This window comes from Macaca thibetana, chromosome 9, assembly GCF_024542745.1.
Source record: "Macaca thibetana thibetana isolate TM-01 chromosome 9, ASM2454274v1, whole genome shotgun sequence".
NCBI classification, from domain to species: domain Eukaryota; kingdom Metazoa; phylum Chordata; class Mammalia; order Primates; family Cercopithecidae; genus Macaca; species Macaca thibetana.
The window spans coordinates 55,635,676-55,660,946 of record NC_065586.1 but is presented as its reverse complement, the minus strand read 5'-3'; the positions used below and the strand labels follow the sequence as shown (position 1 = coordinate 55,660,946).

At 49.2% G+C, this 25,271-nt stretch overlaps 1 protein-coding gene across 3 annotated transcripts in view; it reads right to left on the bottom strand.

Moving 5' to 3' along the window:
* Positions 1 to 25,271, bottom strand: part of DLG5 (discs large MAGUK scaffold protein 5) — a 135,451-nt gene that overhangs the window by 48,050 nt on the left and 62,130 nt on the right. For 2 of the 3 annotated variants that reach the window (XM_050803329.1, XM_050803327.1), the window contains exons 3-7: positions 18,340 to 18,502; positions 15,823 to 15,966; positions 14,949 to 15,132; positions 4,693 to 4,952; positions 3,123 to 3,435 (exon numbers count right to left, since the gene is read on the bottom strand). In XM_050803329.1, coding sequence (XP_050659286.1) covers positions 3,123 to 3,435; positions 4,693 to 4,952; positions 14,949 to 15,132; positions 15,823 to 15,966; positions 18,340 to 18,502 — 1,064 coding nt within the window. The remainder of the gene's footprint in view (positions 1 to 3,122; positions 3,436 to 4,692; positions 4,953 to 14,948; positions 15,133 to 15,822; positions 15,967 to 18,339; positions 18,503 to 25,271) is intronic. The other variant, XM_050803328.1, reaches the window with a different exon arrangement.

Below are 25,271 nucleotides of genomic sequence, written 5' to 3'. Positions count from 1 at the left end.
GCCTCACTGCCCAGCCCTCCTGGCCTGCTCTTGCCGGTGGAGAGTGCTCTTATTCATGAAGCCAGACCAACTTGAGAAGGAAATGAGGATTTCAGCTCTTAGAGCTGACGGGCAGCAGCGGGGGCTATCTCCTGCCTGCTGACTCGGAACGGGGCCTGGAAAAGATCCCTGTCTCAGCTGACAGCTGCACTTGGTGCCCAGCCAATACCCCCTGTGGAGGCTGGAGGCGGGCTCCAGGCTGAAGGGCTCGCCTGAGTGCTGGGAAGGCGGCGACGGCTGCCCCAAGGACGTCAGGCCTGGGGGTCTCATTGCTGGATGCCAGCACCGCGGGGAACTCAGGTGTTCTCTGTACATCTCTGTGCTTTCTACATTTCTACAAAGAGTCTTCACCATTAACTTCAAAGATCTCAAAATATGGCCAGGCGCAGTGGCTCAGGCCTGTAATCCTAGCATGTTGGGAGGCCAAGGTGGGTGGATCACCTGAGGTCAGGAGTTCAAGACCAGCCTGGCCAACATGGCGAAACCCCATCTCTACTAAAAATACAAAAATTAGCTGGGCGTACTGGCAGGTGTCTATAATCCCAGCTACTCAGGAGGCTGAGACAGGAGGATCACTGGAACCCAACAGGTGGAGGTTATAGTGAGTTGAGATCGTGCCACTTCACTCCAGCCTGGGAAAAAGAGGGAAAGTACGTTTCAAAAAAAAAAAAAAAAAGAAAGAGAGAAAAAAGAAAATCTGAAAACTCCATCCGCACGGGCTCGCTGTCATTCCCCAGGCATGTGTCTGATATTCTGTGACATTTCACAGCAGTTACTGACTTGGTCATTTTCCAAGTTTCCATCTTCATCATTTTGTTTTCCTGATTTGATATTGACATTTTCCCCCAACAATTATGTGCTCAGATCCCAGGATGTGAACATGAGTTCATGGTTTTTCTAGGATGATTACCAAGTTCTAATGCATTATCTTCACTTACTAAAAATTTATTCTAATAGACTTTTCAAAAATTTCATTGCAGTAAATATTCATCTTCACACTGGCTTTTGCCTCAAGGGTCTCCAGAAGTCTTGGTGGTTCCTTGTACGAAATTCCCATTACTTGGTTGGCCCATTTTTACCCAAAGAAACAGTTTAATGAGGTTCACCCTAATCCTAACAGAGTAGTAAGATTCAGATGGGCATAATAATGAATGCCCATCTCAACTCACTGTTGCTTTGTGCAGGCACGATGATGTATTTTCTATATTGAATCATTTGTTCATTACAACCACCATTCCATTGTGCAGATGAAGAAACTGAGGCTGGCTGGGTGCAGGGGCTCACGCCTGAAATCCCAGCACTTTGGGAGGCCGAAGCAGGAGGATCACTTGAGCCCAGGAGTTTGAGACCAGCCTGGGCAACATAGTGAGACCGCGTCACTACAAAACAATTCAGAATTAGCTGGGTGTGGTGGTGCTTGCATATAGTCCCAGCTACTTGGGGGGCTGAGGTGGGAGGATCACTTGAACCCAAGAGGTCGAGATTACAGTGAGCTATGATTGTGCCACTGCACTCCAGCCTGGGGAAAAGACAGGCTGTCTCAACAAAAAAGTAAATTAAAAATAGAAACTGAGGCCCAGAGGCCAGGCACAGTGGCTCACCGGGCAGTGAAATTATGCTTGTAATCCCGATACTTTGGGAGGCTGAGGCGGAAGGATTGCTTGAGTCCAGGAGTTCGAGACCAGCCTGGCCAACATGGCAAAGCCACATCTCTACTAAAAATACAAAAAATTAACCAGGTGTGGCGGCGCACGCCTATAACCCCAGCTACTTGGGAAGCTGAGGCATGAGAATTGCTTGAACCCGGGAGGTAGAGGTTGCAGTGAGCCAAGATTGTGCCACTGTACTTCAGCTTGGGCAACAGAACAAGACTTGGTCTCATAAAAAAAAAAAGAAACAGAGGCCTAGAGAGGTTTGAGACCACATGACTGAGGAGGGCCATCTCTCAGCAAGGGGCCTGTGTCTCATGCATTCCCCACATCCCCTATCACTGCCCGGGCGTGAAGAGAAGTTGTATCAGTTGAAAGACATGCTGGTCACCCATCAGGCATCACCTGCCTCACACTTGGTATGGCAGGACCTGGTAGTAATGATCCAATGCATACCACCCCTGCCAAACTGCCTGACCTTTAACGCCTTGCTTTTTGCTTCTCATAAACCACCTTTGAAAGCTGCATTCCAACTGACCTGCACAGAAAGGCAGGAGAATAGAGGGACGTGAATATCCGAGAACTATTCTGATAGGGGAAAAAATCTGCTGTGATCAAGTCTAGAAGCTCTAATCAGAGCCACACACAACACAGACTGAAGGGAATCTCCATGGGCCCATCCAAGCCCCAGCAGGGCTCAGCTAGACCTAGGGCAAGGAGCTCCACGATGAGGAGAGGTTGACAGGTAGGAAGGAGGCAGAAAATCCACACTGGCCACCCAGGAGTTGAGCTAGGTGGCCCAATCCAATGCTATCAAACATCCCAGCTCCCCAACCCTGGAGGTGTGGCCCCCAGGCAGCAAAGCTTCAGGAGAAGAACTAGTAGGCTCAGCCTACTAGCACATCTTCCCAGCAGGAGCCTGAAACACTTTTTCAAGAGCAGACTCGATCAGATGCACACTGCTGGTGGAGAAGGGCCCCTGAGGGTACTCTTCCAGACGCAAGAGGCCTAACGTATCTATGGCTTTGGGAACTTGGCCTTGGTATCTTGCTTCATAATAAGCAAGTCCTTGAGATATCACTGACTTTCAGCATGAGACTGATCTGCAATTACGTAGCAATGGGTTTCGATGTGAGAGTATCGGTGCACGTCATCTGACTCTTCCTGGTGTGTAAGCTCCAGGTATCCACGACTATGTCTGGGCCTCCCTCCCCACTTGTCCCCTGTAATCCAGACTAGAGCTGGGCATTGAGCATGAGCTCAGGAGTTACCTTGGTGGTGTCTGATAACCCAGCTTGCACTTAGGCCTTCTATCAGAAGCCCTTTACTCCAATGGGAAGGAGGCTTCTAATCCAGACACCATGCACTCTGCAGCCCCTCTTCCCGGGACGCTGTAGGAGAGGCTGAAAGCCAGCCACCAGCCCACCCACCTACCTGCCGCAGCGCCTCCATCTCCTCACTGGCTGCCTTCTTCTCAGATGTGCTGCTCTTGAGCTTGGACTCGGCCAGTTCCACCTCGGTCTGCAGCTTGTCCAGCTCAGAGATGACCTGGTCGCGCTCACTCATGATGAGCTTGTACTCGCTGTACACAGCGTCCCGCTCCTCCCTGTACTTCTCCGACTCCTTCGCTGTCTTCACCTGCGTGGTTCTCAGCTCGGTCAGCTCTGACTGCAGCAGCTCCATCTCCCACTGCAGGTCCTTGTTCTGCGCTGTGGCCTTGTTCAGCTCATGGTGGATCGCCTCAAACCTGGGGAGAGAGGCGGCGAGACGTGGGAGGGGCGGGGGCGCTGCCCGGTCAGTGGCCGGCTGCGCTGCTGCCTCCCGCCAGCTCTGCGGTGCTGGACAGTCAAGCATGAAATTTCAAGTGAAGTCACTCTCTCCACCCCCAAGAGAAAAGTCACGGAGTACCAGTGCCCCCAGACCTGGAATTTTTCTCAGCCCTTTACAAATGCCAGGAGTTGAACTGAGGACATTATGCCCTCCGCTCCACTAGAAACAACAGCGTATTTCTCCCACAGTCAAGCCACATTAATTTTAAAAAACAATAAAAACAAAACAATGCCAGGATAACAGCATAAAGAGGCCTTAACGATCATTTAGTCAAACCGCCTCATTTCACAGATACGAACAGTACAGCCCTGTGACAAGGTCATCAAGTTCGCTCAAAGAGCACAGCTCGGTCCTTCCAGGCCGGGGGGCATCTTCCACACAGGCAGCCTGCAAATCACAGCCCATGGCTCCAGACCAGCAATTCTCAGTATGGTCCATAGACACTGGTTCTACATGGAGCTCCATGACCCAAAAAAAAGTATATTATCTGATTATTTCTGTTTGGGAAACTCTGCATCTTGGCTGCCTCCTGGAGAGTCTACCTACTACACACCACCACACCGAAGGCTCTGAGAAGTCCTGCAGCAGAGACATCTGTCTGGGTTCAACCTGGCAATGCTCAAACCTATTTATCGCCAGAGAGCACTTTTCATGTGAAACTGATAAATGCTCCAGAGAACTGGTGATTCACAGGCACATACTCTACAAAACACTGTTTGAGGGCATATATCACATCTCTAAAGATAACAGAAGACACACGCCCCAGAGAATTAACTTTCCTATTTGCTAGGTGGGTGACTGCCACAGAGGGGAGAAGCACATGGCAGGGACCAAAGAAACAGGATGCTCAGAACACACCAGTATTTATTAAGCATTGTGTAGCGCAGTTAATACAGCAGACCTGAAATTTCTACATCCTCAGAAAGGCCCACTTGCAAGGCTAACCACTGAATGGTGTCTGTGAACCTGAAGGTAAACAGGGATGTTCAGATGGGAGGAGGGAGCCATGATTCCCAAGACAGATTCGGTGTCAAAAAAAAAAAAAAAGGTTTCCTGGTCAGAAGCATTTTTTGATTGAAAAAGCATCGTAACTCATGCTCTTCTCATCACCTGGGGGTGGTTGGGAACCTTACAGGACCCATTTGCCCCCAGCCCCCCGTGGCCCTAGCCCTACCTCCTCAGGGAGAGGGCACACTGGTGCTGTAGCTGGATGGCCGTGTCCCTCTGCTGGGTCAGCATCTCCGTCTGCTTCAGCAGCCGCTGGTTCTCCTCCCCAAGCTGCTCCAGGCGGCTCAGGTCTGCATTGTGGATGGCGACTTTCTCACTGTACCTCTTCCGCAGGGCGTCATAGTCCTTCTTGACCACCTCCAACTTGTCCATGGCCGTGTCGTATAGCTTGTTGAGAATCTCGGATGACCCGTTGTGCTTCAACACCTGGAGACCAGACAGTCCCACTTACCAAGGGTCTGGGGGAGGTGGTGGAGGAGACCTCCCACTCTCACTTTTGTCTGTCTGAGGGTGGGACTGATGACAAGGTGGGGGGTCACCCTAGGGCTTTTGAGAGTCTTGAGGTCCAATTCTCCAGGCCTTGCAGTCACACTGGGCTGATTCATTTAGATTCACTCAGTCACAAGTATTTACTAAGTATTGTGCAGAACAGTTAACACAGCTGACCTGAGATTTCTATATCCTTAGAAAGACCTGCTTGCAAGGTTGACCCTACTGAATGGTGTCTAGGAACCCAAACAGTAAACAGTTCTCTAGGCTGATGTAAAACTTTCTTCCGGTGATATAAGCAGCTCTGGTACTGAGCCCGTACAAACAAAGTGGCTTATGCTGAACACCTGCTTTCTTCTGGGAGTACAGAATCTGGGTACATGCTCGGCAGAGGTACCCACATGACTAGCCCTCAGTAAGACACTTGGGCACTGAGTGTCTAACAGGCCTCCGTGGAGGCCAGCACTTCTCGTGTGTTGTTGGGATTCCATTCTGGAGGAATTCAGTGCATCTGGTGAAACTCCACCAGGAGAGGACTCTTGGAAACTCGGGCCCAGTTTCCTCTGGACTTTGCCTCACGCGTCTTTCCCCTTTGCCGACTTTGCTCTGTGTACGTTTGTTGTAATAAATGTCAGCCATTGAGTATAATTACATACTGAATCTTGTGAGTCCTCCCAGAAAGTCACATAGCCCAGAATCAGGTTTTGTAAATCGGACCTAAAGACTCTCAAAAGCCCTAGGGTGACCCTCCATGGTGTAGGGTACCCTCGCATCCCATGCAAATACCTAATATGTCTAGCACTGTTCTAGGTGCTGGTGATGCCAGACGGGAAAGAAAGAGGTTGTGACCTGTGGGCCTTTTATCCTAATTTGGAGGGTGTGGACATACAGGCCAAATAAAGTAACTTCAGAGCAAGGTAAGAACTATCAAGAAAATAAAAAATAAAACAGTATAATGGGCTGGAGAGAGCCATCTGAGTAGCAGAGGGGAGGACTGTGAGGGAGACTAAGGCTGAAGAGGCTTCTTGAAGAAGGTGCTTCAGAATTCAGAGGCAAATGAAGAAGAGCACACCGGGCAGAGGGGAGGGCAGGGGCAAAGGCCCAGAGGCAGGGCCTGCAGGCGTGTTCTAGAGATAAAGAGAGGGGAGGGGCAGGGCGGAGTAGCAGGAGCCCAGTGCACAGCGGGAGGTGGATTCAAAGGGGACCTGGAGAAGTGGGCGTGGGCATGGGGGTGGCCATGGCTGCAGGGCTCACAGTGAAGACGGTCTCCTGAGTGAGACAGGAAGCTGTGGAGGGTTTTAAGCTAGACAGCATTCTACTCTGAATGACAGGCACTAAAGTTCATTTGGGGTGCTGTTATAGAGAAAAAACCAAACCAAGAAGATGAGTTAAGAGGTTGCCAGGGGGGCTGCTGGCTTCGGCTAAGCACCTCATGGGATCTGAGCCCTGGGGTGAGTCACTCCACCTCTCTGGGTTTCAGCTTCCGGATTCCTCAAATGCCAAGGCTAGACCAGGTAAGCTTGTCTGGCCCTTCCAGCTCCAACAGCCAAGGAATTCCCTGGCTCATTCAGTGGGGGCCTGGGTTATCAAATGTTTGCAGCCTAGAGATCCAGAACCTGGGACGATGGAATATTCTCTTTGGAGTTAGGGTCAGCCCTCAATAAACATGAAAAACACAAAAAGCAAAAGAGGGCTTAATTTAAAAGTCAGAATCATAGCAACAAGAAAGTAAGCTCCTTCCTCTAAGGCCTAAGCATTAGATCCTAGGACTGTAGACTCTTAAAGAGGAAGTCAAGGAAGAGGGAGAAACGGAAGGATGGAGGGAGGGAGGGAAGGAAGAGGGGAAGGAAGGAAGAGGAGGAGAAAGAGAGAAACAGAGGGAAGGAAGGAGGAAGAAAGGAAGGAAGGAAGGAAGGAAGGGAGGGAGGGAGGGAGGGAGGATTGGTTCGTTTCAGGTTCATTCTTTTTCCTTCATTTATTTTTAAAGTGGAACATTTTCTCTCAAGGGAAATCTTACTAGGACACCAAAATATAGAATGTATTTGAAAAAGTAGTACACAGGTGTTTCAGGTGGCCAAAATCTTCACTGTTTTGTAAAATGGCATCACTGTTGCAAAACAGGAATGCACACTGAGAACCAGAGCCTCACTGACAGTGCCTACTCTACATCTAAAATCTTAAAAAAAAAAAAAAAAAAAAAAGCCTGGCCAGGCACAGTGGCTCATGCCTGTAATCCCAGAACTTTGAGAGGCCGAGGTGGGCGGATCACCTGAGATCAGGAGATTCAGACCAGCCTGACCAACATGGTGAAACCTTGTCTCTACTAAACATACAAAAATTAGCTGCACATGGTGGCAGGCACCTGCAATCCTAGCTACTCGGGAGGCTGAGGCAGGAGAATCGCTTGAACCCAGGAGGCGGAGGTTGCAGTGAGTCGAGATCGCACCACTGCACTCCAGCCTGGGTGACAAGCGTGAGACTTCATCTCAAAAAAAAAAAGGAATGGGGCTTACCCATGACCATAATCTGGTCAATAAACTCCTGAAATCTGGTCAACCAATGCCTTCCACCCACGTCTGGAAAGGTCCAGCATCTAAACTGGATTGCCCTGATTGGTGAGCAATACCTCAAAAATGCCAATTAAAAATTACTTCAGGCCGGGCACAGTGGCTCACGCCTGTAATCCTAGCACTTTGGGAGGCCGAGGTGGGCAGATCACAAGGTTGGGAGTTCAAGACCAGCCTGGCTAACATGGTGAAACACTGTCTCTACGAAAAATACAAAAATTAGCCAGGCGTGGTGGTGGGCACCTGGAATCCCTGCTACTCAGGAGGCTGAGGCAGGAGAATTGCTTGAACCCAGGAGGCGTAGGCTGCAGTGAGCCAAGATTGTGCCACTGTACCCCAGCCTGGGTGACAGAGCGATACTCTGTCTCAAAAAAAAAAAAAAAAAAAAAATTACCTCAAATGTTTTACTCTCTAAATATCCCCTAAGCCAAGTGAGAACCCCATTGGCTCCAAACGAGTCTGGTTTGCTGGGGAACAAAGGCGGCTGCCATTGCCTGAGTTCCCCACAAGGTGGCAGCCGCGCGGAGACGAGCCAATGCTCTCCTGTAGTGGCTTCCCGCCTTCCCAGTTCAGAAACAATCTCATTCTAAAGGCAGCCTTGAAATGATACAAAGCCGGGTTCTGCGCAGTAGTCCAGCAGAGCCCACCTCCACCAGTGCATGGCAGAATCAGGAGTCTATACCATGGTTCGGCCTCTTTGCAGTCCCCTGAACAGCTAACCTTGAGGGGCCTGGATCCAGGCCTGTATGACAATCCAAGGATGATTCAGGGCCGTGGGAATCAGGCTGCCAGAAAGGGCCATGAGAGTGGGCCACGAATTCCCAGTGCGACAGGGTGGGTCAGGGAAATCCCAGCGCAGACCTCGAGGTCCTTTCTGCTGCTCCCCCAAGCCTTCATAACATGATGGGATACTCAGGTCAGAAGACCGAGAGAGAGAGATCAGGCCCCATACTGCTTCCACCACGATAACCGCCACCCTCGGCCTGTTCCACAGGTGAAAGCTCCTTAGGAAAGGGTCGTGCTCACCACGAGCTACTCCACCTCCCTGCAACTCCTAACCTCCGGTTCTCACTCTAGCCTTGGAGTCAAACAGAGTAACCTGTTCCCACAGGGCAGCAACTAGATACTCAAAGAGGCTCGCAGGCCTCCAAACACTTCTCACCCTTTCTCTACAAGCAGGACTCAGTGCCAGGCCTGTGCCACCTAACCAACAGCCTCTGAACAAAGCTGGGGAACCAGGTCACGGTTAACTCCGGAGAATCCGAAAAACTAAATCTATTGGTCTAGAACATTTCCCTGTCACCATTAGAGGATTATGTTCTTGGTAGGTATTTCCACATGTACATGCACACACACGCGCGCACGCACACACACACACATCTAACTACAGTCAAATGTTTAGCTTCCCAGCAAAGGCTAATGAAAGAGAGAACATTTAAATTTGGCCCAGAATTCTAAAATTAAAGTGATCACAGTTCACTGCAACCTCAACCTCCCAGGCTCAAGTGAGCCTCCTGCCTCAGCCTCCCAAGTAGCTGGGATCACAGGCATGCCCCACCACACCTGGCTAATTTTTTATTTTGTGTAGAGATGGGGCAGCAGGGTCTCACTATGTTGCCCAGGCTGGTCTTGAGCTCCTAGACTCAAGTGATGCACCGGCTTCGGCCTCCCAAGTGCTAAGATTACAGGTGTGAGCCCCTGAGCCTGGCCTGAGAGTCAACTTCTCCCCTCAGGCAGGCAGAAGTCTTTAGAGATGATGCCCTGCCGGCCTGAGCACAGGACAGTTGGCCTGTGAGTTTAAGGAGAAGGGGGTGGAAGTTACACTGGGGAGGCACAAAGACAGCCATAGTCTGGGCTGCTCCCTGCAGGGAGGCCAGGAAGAGACCAACCCTCCTACCTGTACCCCACACTGGTCAGAACACTCCTCTGTGGGCTTCTCTGTAAGGGATGCCCTTCAGCAACCAGGAAACCCCTCTCCTCCCTTCTTTCAGGCCCATCAAAGGGCATTCATTCAGGATACCTGGGACAAGAAAATCGACTTTCATGAATTACAAGAGAAAGTATATTTTATTTTATTTTATTTTATTTTATTTTATTTTATTTTATTTTTGAGATGGAGTCTCGCTCTGTCGCCCAGGCTGGAGTGCAGTGGTGAGATCTTGGCTCACTGCAAGCTCCGCCTCCCGGGTTCATGCCATTCTCCTGCCTCAGCCTCCCGAGTAGCTGGGACTACAGGCGCCCGCTACCACGCCCGGCTAATTTTTTGTATTTCTAGTACAGACAGGGTTTCACCATGTTATGCAGGATGGTCTCGATCTCCTGACCTTGTGATCTGCCTGCCTCGGCCTCCCAAAGTGCTGGGATTACAGGCGTGAGCCACCGCGCCCGGCCAAGAAAGTATATTTTAAAGACAGGGGAAAGGGCAAGGAGGAGGAGACAGAAGACTCTTGGGGCCTGAGAGGTTTCCCAGATAGATTGGCAGGACCTAGGAGAACATGTGCACTGCCCTGGTCTCAGGAATTCTACCTGTAAGGCTCAAACTTCAAAACGTGTGTGCAAAAGAGCACAAAGACATGTGTGTCCACTGAAACAGGGTTTGTAACATGGGAAGATGTTGACCACCAAGACGCTCCACACAGAATTTGATTAACACCTGACAGACAACAAAACAAGCACGGACCTTTCTGGATGTGCAAATTCACAGAAAATGTAAGGAAACCCATGATATATTGTAGGATATTTGTTTTGAAAGCAGGTTTCAGGGAACAAAAAACAAAACTACATGAGTATTAAATGTAGTTTTAAAAAAATCTACAAGGATCCACATCCATCCCAATGGTTTACCCAGAGGATGGTCATTTCCACAAAGCTAGGCTGGGTCTGAGGAGGTGGGTGGCTGCCTTCCACATTGGTTGAAGACTTTTTTCTATTTTAACCAGAGAATACGCACTACTTTAGTAAAGAAAAAAGATGCAAAAACACCCTCTACTTAGATTCCCCAACCAAGCCTTGTCAGGGTCTCCTGGGCTTTCTTGACACAGCCTAGAAGAATGCCCAAACCCAGAGACAGGGATGCCAGGCAGAGGCCCTCCCCAGCAAAACACACATACGGACAAAACACCTGTTTGCTGCTCTCAACCACGGCGCCCCCTCCCCCAGGGTGCCTCATTTCCTCTGAGATAAATCATGCAGAGGGCCGGGAAGCCCCACAAATCCCTCAAGCAAACACGCAAGTCAAACAGCACCATTTACCCTGCAAGGGCCTCTTCAAGTTTACAAGGCGTGGGAGGAACCCGGCAACAAAAATGCCCTTGTCCAGCAAGGTCGACCTTTGCCCTCGGGCCCAGCGGGGAGCAAGGCTGTGGCCATCCCCATGTCCTCGCTTCCTCTGCTGCTGGCCTACTGCCACCTGGGCATCCACCCTACGCCTGACGAAGGCAAGAGGGCCCGGGATGCCGGGATAGGGGGCTGGCCGCCCAGCAGCTCTGAGATGCTCCCAGCCCTGCTCCCTGTGGCAGCCAGGCCTCTTCTCCTGGTGGGGTCTGGAGGTGGTGTTTGCTGGGAGGCACTGGTCCAGCTGAACTGACCTGGGGGACCCCAATGACCAGGATGCATCCCCACCCCCACCCCTGCTGCCAAGGACCACAGCGGTAGGAAAAGGAGAGCAGGGAATGGGCTGCGGGGTTGGAGAGGAAGACCCTCCCCTGTTAGGCAGACAGGAAAGGGAGAGAGGATGAGGGTGGGAGGGACGTCTCAGTCTGAATGTCTGTAAAGCTGAGCAGGTGCTCAAGAAAGTCAGAGAACAGGAGACAAGGAAACTTTACGGTTCTTGAGGGCAGAGTGCTCTTCCTAAAAAATAATTTTTTTAATTAAACAATGTTTTGTACAGATAGAGTCTCTCTATGTTGCCCAGGCTGATCTTGGACTCCTCGACCCAAGGGATCCTCCTGGTCTTTCCAAAGTGCTGGCATTACAGGCGTGAGCCACTGTACCCAGCCTGGATTTCTCTACTTATGACAAGGTGAACTTCTGAGTCTTTTTTTTTTCCTCTCTGAGTTATAATTTACATACCACACAAAGTGTACAATTCAGTTTAATATATTCACGAGGTTATGAATCCACAAAGTTGTGAAGCCACTACCACTATCTAATTCCAGAACATTTTTATCACCCCCAAAATAAACCAGTACCCATCAGCAGTCACTTCCCAAACCCCAAGCCCAAGACAACCACAAATCTGCTTTGTGTCCACATAGATTTTCCTGTTGTGGACATTTCATGTACCTGGAATCATAGTTTGTGGTCTTTTGTGGCTGGTTTCTTTCACTGGCTGTCATGTTTTTGAAGTTCATTCACATTATAGCATGGATCAGTATTGCATTCCTTGTTATGCTGAATAATATTCCATTGTATGGATAGATCACATTTTATTTATCCATTCATCAGTCAGTGGACCTTTGGGTTACCGGTTTTGGGCTGCTATGAATATTCACACCTCAAGTTTCTGTGCGGACATATATTTTCAGTTCTCCTGGGTGCACACCTACGCGTGTCGCTGGGAGGTCAGCTGTTAGCTCTGTTTAGTTTTTTGAGGAATCACTAGACTGCCTTTCACAGTGGCTGTATCATTTCTTCCCACCCACAATGTATGCAGGTTCCAATTTCTACACATCCTGGATGAGGCAGATTTAAACCCAGACTTGACAGGATTAGAACAGTATCATTAATGACCACAACACTGACTGAGCGCCTCATACACACGGGCACACGGCGCCAGCGCCTTCCACGCAGTGTCTTCGTGACAGTCATATAAGACAATTCTGCTACACTGAGATGCTCCAACCTCACACTTTCTAGCAAGGCTGTGGGGCTTCCCGTGGACCGAGGTGGAGTCATATACACTTCTGAAATGATGACTCTCTCAAGGAAGAATAGAATCCAAACTAAACCCCAAGGCAAAAGGTTACCTGAGCCAAGTGTAGACCAAGAAGAACAAACTGCTGGCAAAAGAGCAAGAAAACAAAGCACACAGCAGGGTGCAGGTGAAGGCTGGGAGGGGCCGCCTGCCCACAGGTCGGGGAAGTTACCACACACCCCAGGGCAGAGAAGGGGCTCGAACCCTTAGAGGCCCATCCCCTCGGGCAGCTTCCCGGGAGCTTTGTTTCGACACAGCACCGCCATCCTTACCTGCTTCACACGCAAGATTTCTCCAAAGGATTTCTTTTGAGGTTAAAAATATTTTTGCCTTTTTAGAAACTGAAAACCTACAGTCTTTAAATCTGTTTGCTCTAGGAAGCTCCACTGACATGCACAAGGAAGGGTCCCTGCAGGGGGAACGGGTTGTGGGCAGTACTAACCAGAGCTAGCAAGGCACCTTCTACTCTCATTTCATCCTTAGAGAAATGCTCCAAGAGCACCACCCCCACCTCCTGAACCTATAAAGGGTGGAAAGGGTGCCGTCGCAGCTTCTCTGAGCCATGCAGCAGGTGCGAGAAGGACAATCTTCCTGTTGCCGGCTTTCCATTACCAAGGCTCAGTCAAAACCTATGGGCTAAACACCAACCTCTGCCCCAGCCACCTCACACAACCAATTCCCCTAATCAGAGGGCACACAAAAAATACTCTAATAGCTCCAAGTATATCCATCTTAGGGTCCCTTGCTGAGCCTGCCCTGGTTACTCCACATAAAACCTCAATCAATACCGGAGAAAAGAAAATTAACAGCAAGTTTTTCAAGAGAAGCAAGTTTTTCAATGGAATACAGTTTCATTGGAATATGGAATATTCCTTTTTTCTAAACAATTAAACCTTAAAGCCATTAGGCAAAGTAGAGCAAGACAGGGACCTACACTGGGGCAGGTCACCCCAGAGGGGATATCACGGCTGGCATGGAATGAGGAGGGGGTCCTGGCATCACATGAGGAGACCAGGCCTAGCAGAGAGAAGGCATGGGGTGGGAGAGACCACAAAGGGTCAGGAGGGGATGGGAACGGGATGGGGGACTGCAGAGGGCATGGGAGGCAGCTACACATGGGGGATTGACCAAGTAAACAAATTAAGAATAACAGGAATTGGCAGGGCACAGTGGCTCACGCCTGTAATCTCAGCACTTTGGGAGGCCAACGTGGGTGGATCATGAGGTCAGGAGATCAAGACCATCCTGGCCAACGTGGTGAACCCCGTCTCTACTAAAAACACAAAAATTAGCTGGGTGTGGTGGCGGGCGCCTGTAGTCCCAGCTATTCAGGAGACTGAGGCAGAAGAATCGCTTGAACCCAGGAGGCAGAGGTTGCAGTGAGCCAAAATCATACCACTGCACTCCAGCCTGGGCGACAGAGCAAGACTCCATCTCAAAAACAAAAAAACAAAAACAAAAACACAGGAATTACGTTTGTCACTGTTTGTTGTTTGATTGGATTTTTTTTTTTTTTTTTTTTTTTTTTTTTTGAGGCAGAGTCTCGCTCTGTCACCCAGACTGGAATGCAGTGGTGCAATCCTGGCTCACTGCATGCTCTGCTTCCCGGGTTCACGCCATTCTCCTGCCTCAGCCTCCCGAGTAGCTGGGACTACAGGCGCCCGCCACCATGCCCGGCTAATTTTTTGTATTTTTAGTAGAGAAGGGGTTTCACCGTGTTAGTCAGGATGGTCTCGATCTCCTGACCTCATGTTCCGCCCACTTCAGCCTCCCAAAGGGCTGGGATTACAGGTGTGAGCCGCTGCACCCGGCCTTGTCACTAATGTTTTTAAAGGAAGTTACACAAACAAAAAGGGTGGAAACCACAATGAACCTGTGGTCTTGGATTAGAATTGAAAGTGTCAATGTGAACTCATGGCTTTCAATCTACATGTCTGATACAGAAATACAGATATACATATGTGTATGTATGTATGTGTATGGCCTTGTGTACATGTACACTTAGCTACTTCCTACTTCTTTCCACTGAGAGGGCCGGGAAACAGTGCTAACCCAAGCTACAAGCACATCCAGCACTTGGTTGGCTGTGTTTTTTTTTTAGAGACAGGGTCTCACTCCATCGCCCAGACTAGGGTACAGTGGCATGATCATAGCTCACTATAACCTCAGACTCCTAGGTTCCAACGATCCTCCTGCCTCAACCTCCTGAGTAGCTAGGACTACAGGTGCACCACCATGTGCAGCTAATTTTTCTTTTCTTTGTAGAGATGGAGTCTTGCCATGTTGCCCAGGCTCATCTCAAGCAATCTCTCACTTTGGTCTCCCAAAGCGCTGGGATCACAGATATGGGCCAACGTGCCTGACCTGGCATTTACTTCTCAATATTATTCTCCATTAAAAGGAATGAGGACTACTTGGGAGAAATGGCCAGTCTGCAGGAGCTGGGCCTACCTGCTGCTGCTGGGCACGGAGGTCACCGATCTCCTTCTGGTCTTCCTCGTGGAGCCGCTTCATGTCCTCCCACGACTGCTGCAGCAGGTTTCGCTCCCGCAGCAGCTGCCCATTCTCCCGCCTCAGCATGTCCACGTCATCCTTCAGCCGAGTCTGGTCACTCAGGAGCCGGCTGTGGAGTGTGCTGAAACACCCGGTACATGCTCAGTGAGCCCCAGCCAGCCCCTCACACCCTGCTCCACCCCAGGGCATCACCAGCCTCAGGTCCCAACACTTCCCGTAGATACAGCGGACAGGAGCCAATGGCAGCTAGGTCTGTAGCACTCAGAGGCAAGCCAAAACCTGCTAACAGCCCAATTCCAGAAACATCCAAATCACCACTTACAAACCTGACACCAAAAAGGGCACATGTGTCTCCAGGGAAGGGAGACAGGCCCCTCTGGTACAGACCTAGTGCCTCCAAATACTGGGGCCTGGGCAGGTATCAGCAGGTGGGCAGGCAAAGACCCTCAGAGGGGTACTGGGAGACCAAAGGGAAACACCCCTTGGGCCTATCCTCCAGGAAGAAGCTGCAGTACGGCCCCTGGACAGAGACCCAGAGACCTGCCTGACTCCTGCTGCATGTTCTGAATCACTTTCCTGCCCGCCAGGTCTCTGAAGCTGGCAATAAGATGTGAGGGATTAACAGCCTTGTTTTACACTTAGGAAAACTGGGGCCCAAAGGCACAAATACAACTGCTGTAGGCAGACTGCTTGCTGCTTGCACAGGGACAGGACTAGAACCAGAACCCCTGGCTACCAAGTCCAGAGAAAAGAAGGGCAAAAGCAGCTGTCTGTGGATGTTGGGGGCCCTGGCCAAGCAGGCCTCACTCACTGGTAGAAATCAGTCTCCTTGGCCACCTCCTCACACCTCTTCAAGGCGTTGGTGTGCTGGTTCTGCAGGCTCTGCAGGTCCGACATGGCTCGCACGCACTGGATCTTTAGCCTCTCGTAGTCAGGATTCAGCCTGTGGTAGGGCCTGGCCCAGAGAGCAAACGGCCCCATGAACACAGGCCCCAGGATTCACACGGACAGGGGAGCCAGGTCCTGGATTAGGCCAGCCCAGTGGTTCCCAAATACTGGTCCCCTATGCACCACACACACCTAAGTGTTTGTTAAACTCAGGTATCCTGGCCTCACTCAGATCCACAAAATCAGAATCCCCAGGATGGAGGGAGCCATGGTTGCCTGAGCTCCCTGCATGGGCCTGGAGAGCTGAGATGGTGCCAACTTGTTCTGTAGGAGCTCCCAGGAGTCTCTACAACAGCTCTGAGTCCACCAGAAACCTGTGATGAAATGTCTCTTCTCTGTAGGCTGGGCATGGTGGCTCACACCTGTAATCCCAGCACTTTGGGAGGCCGAGGCGGGTGGATCGCTTGAAGCCAGGGGTTTGAGACCAGCCTGAGCAACATGGTGAAACCCCGCCTCTACAAAAAAATAAAAAAATTAGCCTGGTATGGTGGCATGCGCCGGTAGTCCCAGCTACTCAGGAGGCTAAGGTGGGAGGAACACTTGAGCCCAGAAGGTTGAGGATGCAGTGAGTCAAGATCACACCACTGCATTCCAGCCTGGGCAACAGAGAGGATCCTGTCTCAAAAATAATAAATAAAATAAAATAAAATAAAATAAAATAAAATAAAATATTAAATAAAAGAAATCTCTCCTCTCTTTAGAACAGTGACTGTCAATCTTGGGTACACATTAAAATACCAATGCCCAGATCAATTACATTAGCATCTCTAAGGATAAGACCCAAACATGAGAATTTTTAAAAACTCCCCAGGGATTCCAATGTGCAACCACAACCAAGGTTAAGAATACTGGCCATGAGCAGTGATCTCAGAGTAGGGTTCCCAGACTTGCAACACAGTATCATCTGGGAACTTGTCACAAATAGACATTCTCAGGCCTAGCCCCAGCCCCAGTCCTCCTGAGTCAGGTGTTCTGAAGGGAGGGAAAGAGAGGCAATGATCTGTGCATTATTAACAAGCTCTGTGGGTGATTCTGGTGCATGCTCAAGTTTGAGGACCCTTTTTCTAGAGCAGAGGTCAGCAGACTTTTTTTGCGAAAGGCCACATAGTAAATACTTAAGGCTTTGCACACTACATGGTTTCTGTTGCAACCACTCAACTCTGCCTTTGTAGCAGGAAAGCAGTCATAGATACTTTGTAACCAATGAGCATGGCTGTGTTCCAATAAAACTTCATTTATAAAACAGGCAGTGGGCCCGTGGGCCACAGTGTGCCAACTCTCATGTGCTAGCACATTCACGTCTTCACTCGTCCTGCCTTTGGGCCAAATGACTGAGGGGCAGATCCTCACGAATATAAGCTCAAGGATCAGGCTCTGCAGCCCTGGCATAATCCCAGAGGCACAGAGTGCAGAGGCATAGGCCCTTGCTCCTGAAGGAAAGAGGTGAAACTGAAGTGTTTACACCAAGCCCTCTTCCCTCCAGACCTCTACCAGCATGGGAGCTAAAGGAGAAACCACTCTGTGGCCCTCCTCCTTCCCAGAACGTCCTCTTAGATCATGCAGGTAGATAAAGACTCTCTCTCTGCCCCACCCTACGGGCCACGCTTCCCTGGTATCTACCTCTAACTCACAACAAAAGCAGCAAACATTTTCTTCAAAGCAACAGAGACGCCAGGTAGAATGTGGTCTGTTTAAAACACATCATGTGGGGCCAGATGCTGTGGTTCACGCCTGTAATTCCAGCACTCTGGGAGGCCAAGGCAGGAGGATCACTGGAGCCTAGAAGCTCAAAACCAGCCTGGGCAACAACAAAAGACCCTGCTGCAGCAAAAACAATTAAATAAAAAAAAAAAATAGTTGGGCGTGGTGGCACACACCTATAGTCCCAGCTACTCGGAAGGCTAAGGTGGGAGGTTCACTTCAGCTGGGGAGGTCAAAACAGCATTGAACCATGATTGTGCCACTGCATTCTAGCCCAGGCAACAAAGCAAGACCCCGTCTCAGAAAACAAATAAAACACGTATGTGGCAGGGAGCAATTAATATGTTTACCAAGCACATAAAGCTTCACTCAACTTAGGCAGGTCTAGGAGACATTGGTAGGAACACACACTCACACTCACACACACACACGAGCCGACTTTGCACACAAGCACACCACTACTAAGGGGCCTCGCCACATGTGGGATGGGGACCTGCCCCAGAAGCCTGCGGGTCCTGCCCCTGGGAAGCATTTCTGGACGTGAAGTGGGGAAAAGGGGACACTCAGGCAGTGCAGCCTGGACCCCCAGGAGCTAGGGGTGTCTGGGGGTGACAGCACCAGCATCGGGGTAGTAACCCCAACCATGGGGCCTGGGCAGGGGAGACGGCGTGATTACTACCTCTTGTCGAAGGCCGTGCCATGTGTGGCAAAGGCCAGGCGCTTGCGGAGCTCGTTCCTCTCCCTGGTCATCAGCCGCAGCTGGATGGAGAGGTTCTCCACCTTCTCGTTCACCTGCCGGTCAGTGAGGAGGGGTGGTGGGGACGGTGCTTTCCCGGTAGTGCCTGTAGAAGGGGAATAATAAAGTGAACTTGCATTCATCTGGCATTCACGAGGCGTCCAGTGCTGTTCGGAGCTGTTGTCTTGTGTTAGCTGTTCGTGACACCCCAACAAGTGGGTCCTCTTACCATTCCCCTTTCATAGATGAGAACACTGAGCCGGAGAGGGTAGCAGGTAGAACTGAAAGTGAGTGCAAGGCATCTGGCTCCAGCATCCAAGCACTCAACAACCCCAGTAACCACCCCAGCAAGGCACATGGAGCAGGACAGACCAAACTGTGCCCTGAGGAGAGTGGAAGGCACGGCTCGAGGAGGAAGGCACACCTGAAATCCAGTGACGCTATTAAGGACCAGGGCAGCTGGGGCCCAAGGGTCATGTCCCCACCCTCCTCGACCAGGGCTGGACACTGCACGGCTCCCTTTTTGCAAGCCATCCACCCACCTGACAGACCTGCCCAACCAGCCCAGGCGTGCAGGCTAAAAGGAGGGCTGCTGGCTCCCAGCTTAGGTCAGTGTGACGCCATTCAAGTTGGTCCTGATGCCTCCAGGGTACTTAACCCTCACTAGCCCTCATCACCCACCCTAGGACTGAGTGTCCTGCAGGGAGCCCCACACCTTATGCTCCTAGCAGGCAATAGCCACCGCTGCCACCACCACCTCTGACAAGATCCAAATCCATTTCTAGGAAGAAAGCACCTCATCCCAGGAGAAGAGACTAATCCATGGTGCTTTTATATTGAACCCTGTCAATATGTCTACCTGATACCTCAACCAACCCTAGAGACCCTTGGTGAGGTCAGAGGAGCTCACAGCAAACATCCAATTTGTGGATGGGATCTGGCAGGCTGACTCATGTCAGGGGACACAGTGTTTGTTCTGCAGTGGACCCACAACGCACAAAGGGCATAGGACATGACAGGTCTTCTGACTCTCTGTGCCGTCCTGACCACCCATGTCCCACTGATCCTTGTTGGCCAAATGTTCATGCAAACCAAGAGTCCCCCAAGACAAAAGCTGTGGCTTGGGGCCTTCCAGAAGGGCCAGGGAGGATAGGGAGCTCAGCGCCAGGCATGACAAGCCAGACCACTGTGGGAGGGGGAGCCTCAACTCCCAGCGCTGCACTTTTCAGTGTTTTTTGGTTGTGGAACCCCAACCACCTGACTCCAGCATCCCCTGAAATGCAGGACAGTCATGTGCCAAAAGACGTTTCAGTCAATGATGGACCACATGTAGGACAGTGGTCCCATAAGATTATAATAGAGTTAGAAACAAAAGAAATAAGTGTTTAAAAAAAAAAAAAAAAAAGATTAAACCACATCTCTACAAAAAAATACAAAAATCTTAGCCAAGAGTGGTGGCTCAAGCCTGTAATCCAAGCACTTTGGGAGGCCAAGGCAGGCAGATCCCTTGGGCTCAGGAGTTTGAGACCAGCCTGGCCAACATGGCGAAACCCAGTCTCTAACAAAAAATACAAAAAAATTAGCTGGGTGTGGTGGCACGTGCCTAGAGTCACAGCTACTTGGGAGGCTGAGCCCAGGAGGTCAAGGCTGCAGTGAGCCGAGATCACTCTACTGCATTCCAGCCTGGGTGACAGAGCAAGAATTTGTCTCTAAAAAAATAAATTAAAAGATTACGATAGAGGTGAAAAATTCCTGTCACCTAATGACGTCTTGCTGATTCTGACCCTCTGTAGCCCTAGGCTAATATATTAATGTATTTGTGTCTTAGTTTTTCACAAAAAAAGTTTTAAAAGTACAAAAATAATTTAAAATTTTTTAAATAGAAAAAGCCTATAAAATAAGGATATAAAGAAAGAAAATATTCAGCTGTACAATGTATTTGTGTGTATTCTTTTTTTTTTTTGAGACAGGGTCTTGTCGTAACCCAGGCTGGAATACAGTGGCACAATCTCGGCTCACTGCAACCTCTGCCTCCTGGGCTTAAGCGATCCTCCCACCTCAGCCTCCCAAGTAGCCGGGACTACAGGCATGTGCCACCACGCCCAGCTAATTTTTTTGTACAGACAGGGTTTTGCCATGTCGCCCAGGCTAGTCTCAAACTTCTGAGCTCAAGGGATCCACCTGCCTTGGGTTTCCAAAGTGCTCGGATTACAGGCATGAGCCACCACACCTGGCCCAATGTGTTTGTGTTTTAAGCTAAGTGCTATTACAAAACAGTCAAAAAGTTAAAAAAATATATATAAAGTTTATAAAGTAAAAAAGTTACAGCACGCTATAGTTTACTATTGAAGAAGGAAAAATATTTTCTATAAGTTGAATACAGCCTAAGTGTACAGTGTTTACAAAGCTTACAGCAGTGTACAGTCATGTCCTATGCCCTCACATTCTCTCCTCACTCACTCACTGACTCACCCAGAACAACTTCAGGTCCTGCAAGCTCCATTCATGTAAGTGCCCTGTACAGCTGGACCATTTTTTATCTTTTATTCTGTACTTTTGCTGCACCTTTTGTTTTCTATGTATAGACACACAAATACTTACCATTGTGTTACAACTGCCTACCGTAGCCAGTACAGTACCATGCTGCACAGGTTTGCAGCCTAGGAACAACAGGCCATATCATGTAACCTAGGTATGGGGTAGATACCATCTAAGTTTGTGTAAGCACACTCATGTTTACACAATGACTAAATTACCAAATGACAACGCATTTCTCAGAATGTGTCCCTGTCATTAAGCAACACAGAGTGTGTTTAAAAGCCACCATTACCATGACAACCAGGATTTCTGTGCTCCAGGCCACACCTTTGTGGTCAAAATATTCTTTGGAGGTGAGGCCAGGGGTCAGCATCTCCCCTCCCCAAAGGGGTCTCCTCTACAGCTTCAGAAGCCTTCCTACACCTTTCCGCCAAGAGACCCTCAGCTTCACTGCTGCCCCCAGCAGTTTTGTGGGTCAGGTGGGTGATGGTGCTGAGTCATCTGACTGACTATAACCTACCTGACTCTCCAACAAGTGGGGCTTCCTTTGAATGTGCCTGCTACTCAACCTCTAACCAAGCCCAGGGGGAGGTTATGTTCCAAGCATTGATTTCACCGTCGCAACAACCTCACAGGTGTGTACTGATAACATCATCCCCATTTCACAGGTGAGAAACTGAGGCCCAGCAAGGTTAGGTCGTTGACTCAAGTGCCCAGGCAGTCTGGATTTGAAGCACATGTGCTTCACCCTCATGCCTTGCTGCCTCCCAAATAACAACCATCAGTAACATGCACTTCAAGCCTGGCAGGTTTTGTTTTTTGTTGTTGTTCTGTTTTTGTTTTTTTGAGACAGAGTTTCACTCTTGTTGCCCAGGCTGGAGTGCAGTGGTGCAATCTCGACTCACTGCAACCTCCACCTCCTGGGTTCAAGCGATTCTCCTGCCTCAGCCTCCAGAGTAGTTGGGATTACAGGCATGTGCCACCATGCCCAGCTGATTTTTTGTATTTAGTAGAGATGGAGTTTCACCATGTTGGCCAGGCTGGTCTCAAACTCCTGACCTCAGGTGATCCGCCCACCTCAGCCTTCCAAAGTGCTGGGATTACAGTGAGGCACCACACCCGGCCATGCCTGGCAGTTTTTGAAATGCTTTTCATACATTATCCCGTTCAATCCTCATAAGGTAGATATCACTGTTATCCTCATTTTGCACATCGGGAAACACAAGCTTACCAAGGTTAAATAGTGTGTCCAGGTCACAGAGGTATGGAATATGGACCTCTAAATGATCCTAGAAACCAAGGTATTAACCTCAAAGCTTGCACATTTTTGGATCTTAGGACCGCTATATTTATCTGACACTCTAAAGAGCTTTTGTTCATAGACGTTATGTCTAATAAAATTTACAAGATTAGAAATCAAAACCAAGAAGAATTTTTAAATATTTACTTATTTTTTAAAAAGTCAAAACTCCATTGTATATTCACATAAGATTTTTTATGGGACATTAACCACCCTTTCCATTACAAAACAAAACAATGCGGCAGGAAGAGTGTCATTGCTTTGCATTTTGTTACACAGGCTGTTTAACATCCAGCTTCACAGAGACAGCTAGAGTCTCATCTCTGTGTAATGTCACACACCCAGGATGGAACCTTTAGAAAACTGGACTCTACACCCATGTGAGGATGAGAACATAAAAGACCAGTGGCATCCTAGTATCATTATGAAAACAGTCTCACCTCACAAGCCCTCTGAAAGGACCTCAGGGACATTAGGCCACACTTTCAGAATGGCTATTATATGCTATAATCAAGTTCAAGAAATAGTAGAGAAACATCAAATGTTCAGTTTCACAACAGAAAAGCATCATCAGGCCCAGTAACCTGCCTTTGGGAAGATAAGAAATTTTGAATTTCATCCCCATTTTGTAAATGAGGCAACAGAAAGATGCAGCCCTGACTTTCGAGGAAGCTGGAGAGAGGAGAGGAGGCGGCAGGACAGAAGGAAGGGCTCAGAACCATCCCAACGCTTCCCATCTCTGTCTCCAGACGTCTCAGTCTACAGCCATGAGGACCTGGGGGTGGCTGGCCACACAGATAAAGTAGCAATGACATGTGCCAAGCACTGCCCGAGCACTGGGTTCTGTGCTAAAGACACTCCACCTTCAACTCATTAATCTCCGCAGCTCCCTACGGGTGTTGTGCTAGGATCGCTCCTCGAGAATCACGTCCAGAAAGACTACATGGCTAGGAAAATGGGATTCCCATGCAGACTCAGATCTGACATCAGAGCCAGCACCTCAACCACCCCCACAATACTGCCTCCTAATAGGGAAGGATTCCTGTTCCATTTCTCCTGGCCCAAAAGCTTGAGCATACAGGACATATACAGAAAGTAAGGTCAACCAGACCCGAGATCCATCACACAGCAGGCTCTCTGACCCAGCAGAAAGTGCAGCCCATGCCTCTGGCCTTTTGTAGTTGGGGGCTGAGGAGGGCCAAGGAGGGCCACAGGGGACCTCATGACCAATCTCAAGATGTGCTACACCCAGAAGTTCCAAAAGAACAGCAAGGGTTGCAGAAAATCCTCTCGATCCCCATTCAACTGAAGTTTTTGTCTTTTTACTTGCATCTAGAGGTTGACAGATATTCTGAAAATGATGCAGCCCTACCATACAAATGGTTGTCAGGATCCCTCAAATGGCCACTAAGACCAAACTCCACAGTGAAGGAGCTCACTACTTCCCAGCAGCACCCATCTTATCTCTCCCCCTAAAATGATGCCCTCTACTGAATTAATCTGTCTCTGGATATTCCCTCCACTGACCCTTGATCTAACCCCTAAAGCCCACAAGGAACAACTGGATTTCTTGTATGCAATAGACCTGTAAGCATTTGAAGACAACCATGAAGTTCCTTTACCACCATATGCCCATCAGAATGGCCAAAATAAAAAGCAGTGCCACCAAATGCTGGCAAGGATACAGCTGGATTCTCAAAACTGGAATTCTCAAACACTGCTGATGGGAATACAAAGTCATGCAGCCACTTCAGAAAACAGTTTGACAGTTTCTTATAAAGCTAAACATGCAATTGCCATACCACCCAGCAATCCCATGCTTAGGTATTTTACCCAGGAGAAATGAGAATTTATGTGCATACAAAAACCAGCACACAGCTGTTCAGAGCAGCTAGGGAATGAATAAACAACGGTGTTATGTCCTTATGATGGAGTATTACTCAGCAATGAAAAGGGATGAATGATACAACTGTGGATGCACGCAGGGTGTGGGGGAAGCTGGAGTGCCCTGCGTTAAGCAAAAGAAGCCCAACTCTAAAAGGTACAGACCACACGACCACTGATATGACATTCTGGGAAGGGCAACACTACAGGAACAGAAAAGAGATGAGTGGCTGCCAGGGACTGAGGGTGGGGAAAAGGGCAGACTGCAAAGGTGCAGAGGGAATTTTTAAGATACAGAAGGAAGTGTTCTGCATCTTAAAAGTAGCAATGGTTGCATGACTATTTGTCAAAACTTGAACTGTATACTTTAAAAAAATACACTTTAGTGTATGTAAATTATATCTCAATGAACATAACCTTAACAAAACAAAATTTTTTTTGAGACAGGGTCTTGCTCTGTCACCCAGGTTGGAGTGCAGTGGCACAATCATGACTCACTGCAACCTCGACCTCCTGGGCTCAAGCAATCCTCCCACCTCAGCCTCCCAAGCAGCTGGGACTACAGGGGTGTGCTACCATGCCTGGCTAATTATTATTATTTTTTTTACTTTTTGTAGCAACAGGGCCCCACTATGTTGCCCAGGCTGGTCCCAAACTCCTGGGCTCAAGCCATCCTCCTACCTTGGCCTCCTGAAGTGCGGGGATTATAGGTGTGAGCAACCACACCCAGCCTCACAACATTTTTTTTTTAAGAAAACCAAACTGTGATGTCCTGAATGCAGCCATCATCCTACGAGTGATGTTGACAGGTAAAGAGATGAGGACTAACCTCCTCCGCTGTCACTGTGGTTATTTACAGTAAACTTTTTAAAAACAGGCAAAACAAAAACTAACATCAAGCTGGGTTGTCAACAAAAGCCTCCAAAGTAGCTGTCGACAAAAGCTTCCAATGCAGTTCTAACCTTGTGCAGTTGTTCTTCTGGACTCAAAAGCAAAGCTGTCAACTCTCCCATGACCTCAGGCTTTCCTTACCCAAGTCTGGCAACCCCTGGAGAAGGAGGCAGATTTTCCTTTTCCTTTTGTGTTCAGGATCAGATTTCAGAGGTAAAGGATTTGGTTTGGACTAAAATGGCCCAAAAGAGGAAGACACCAG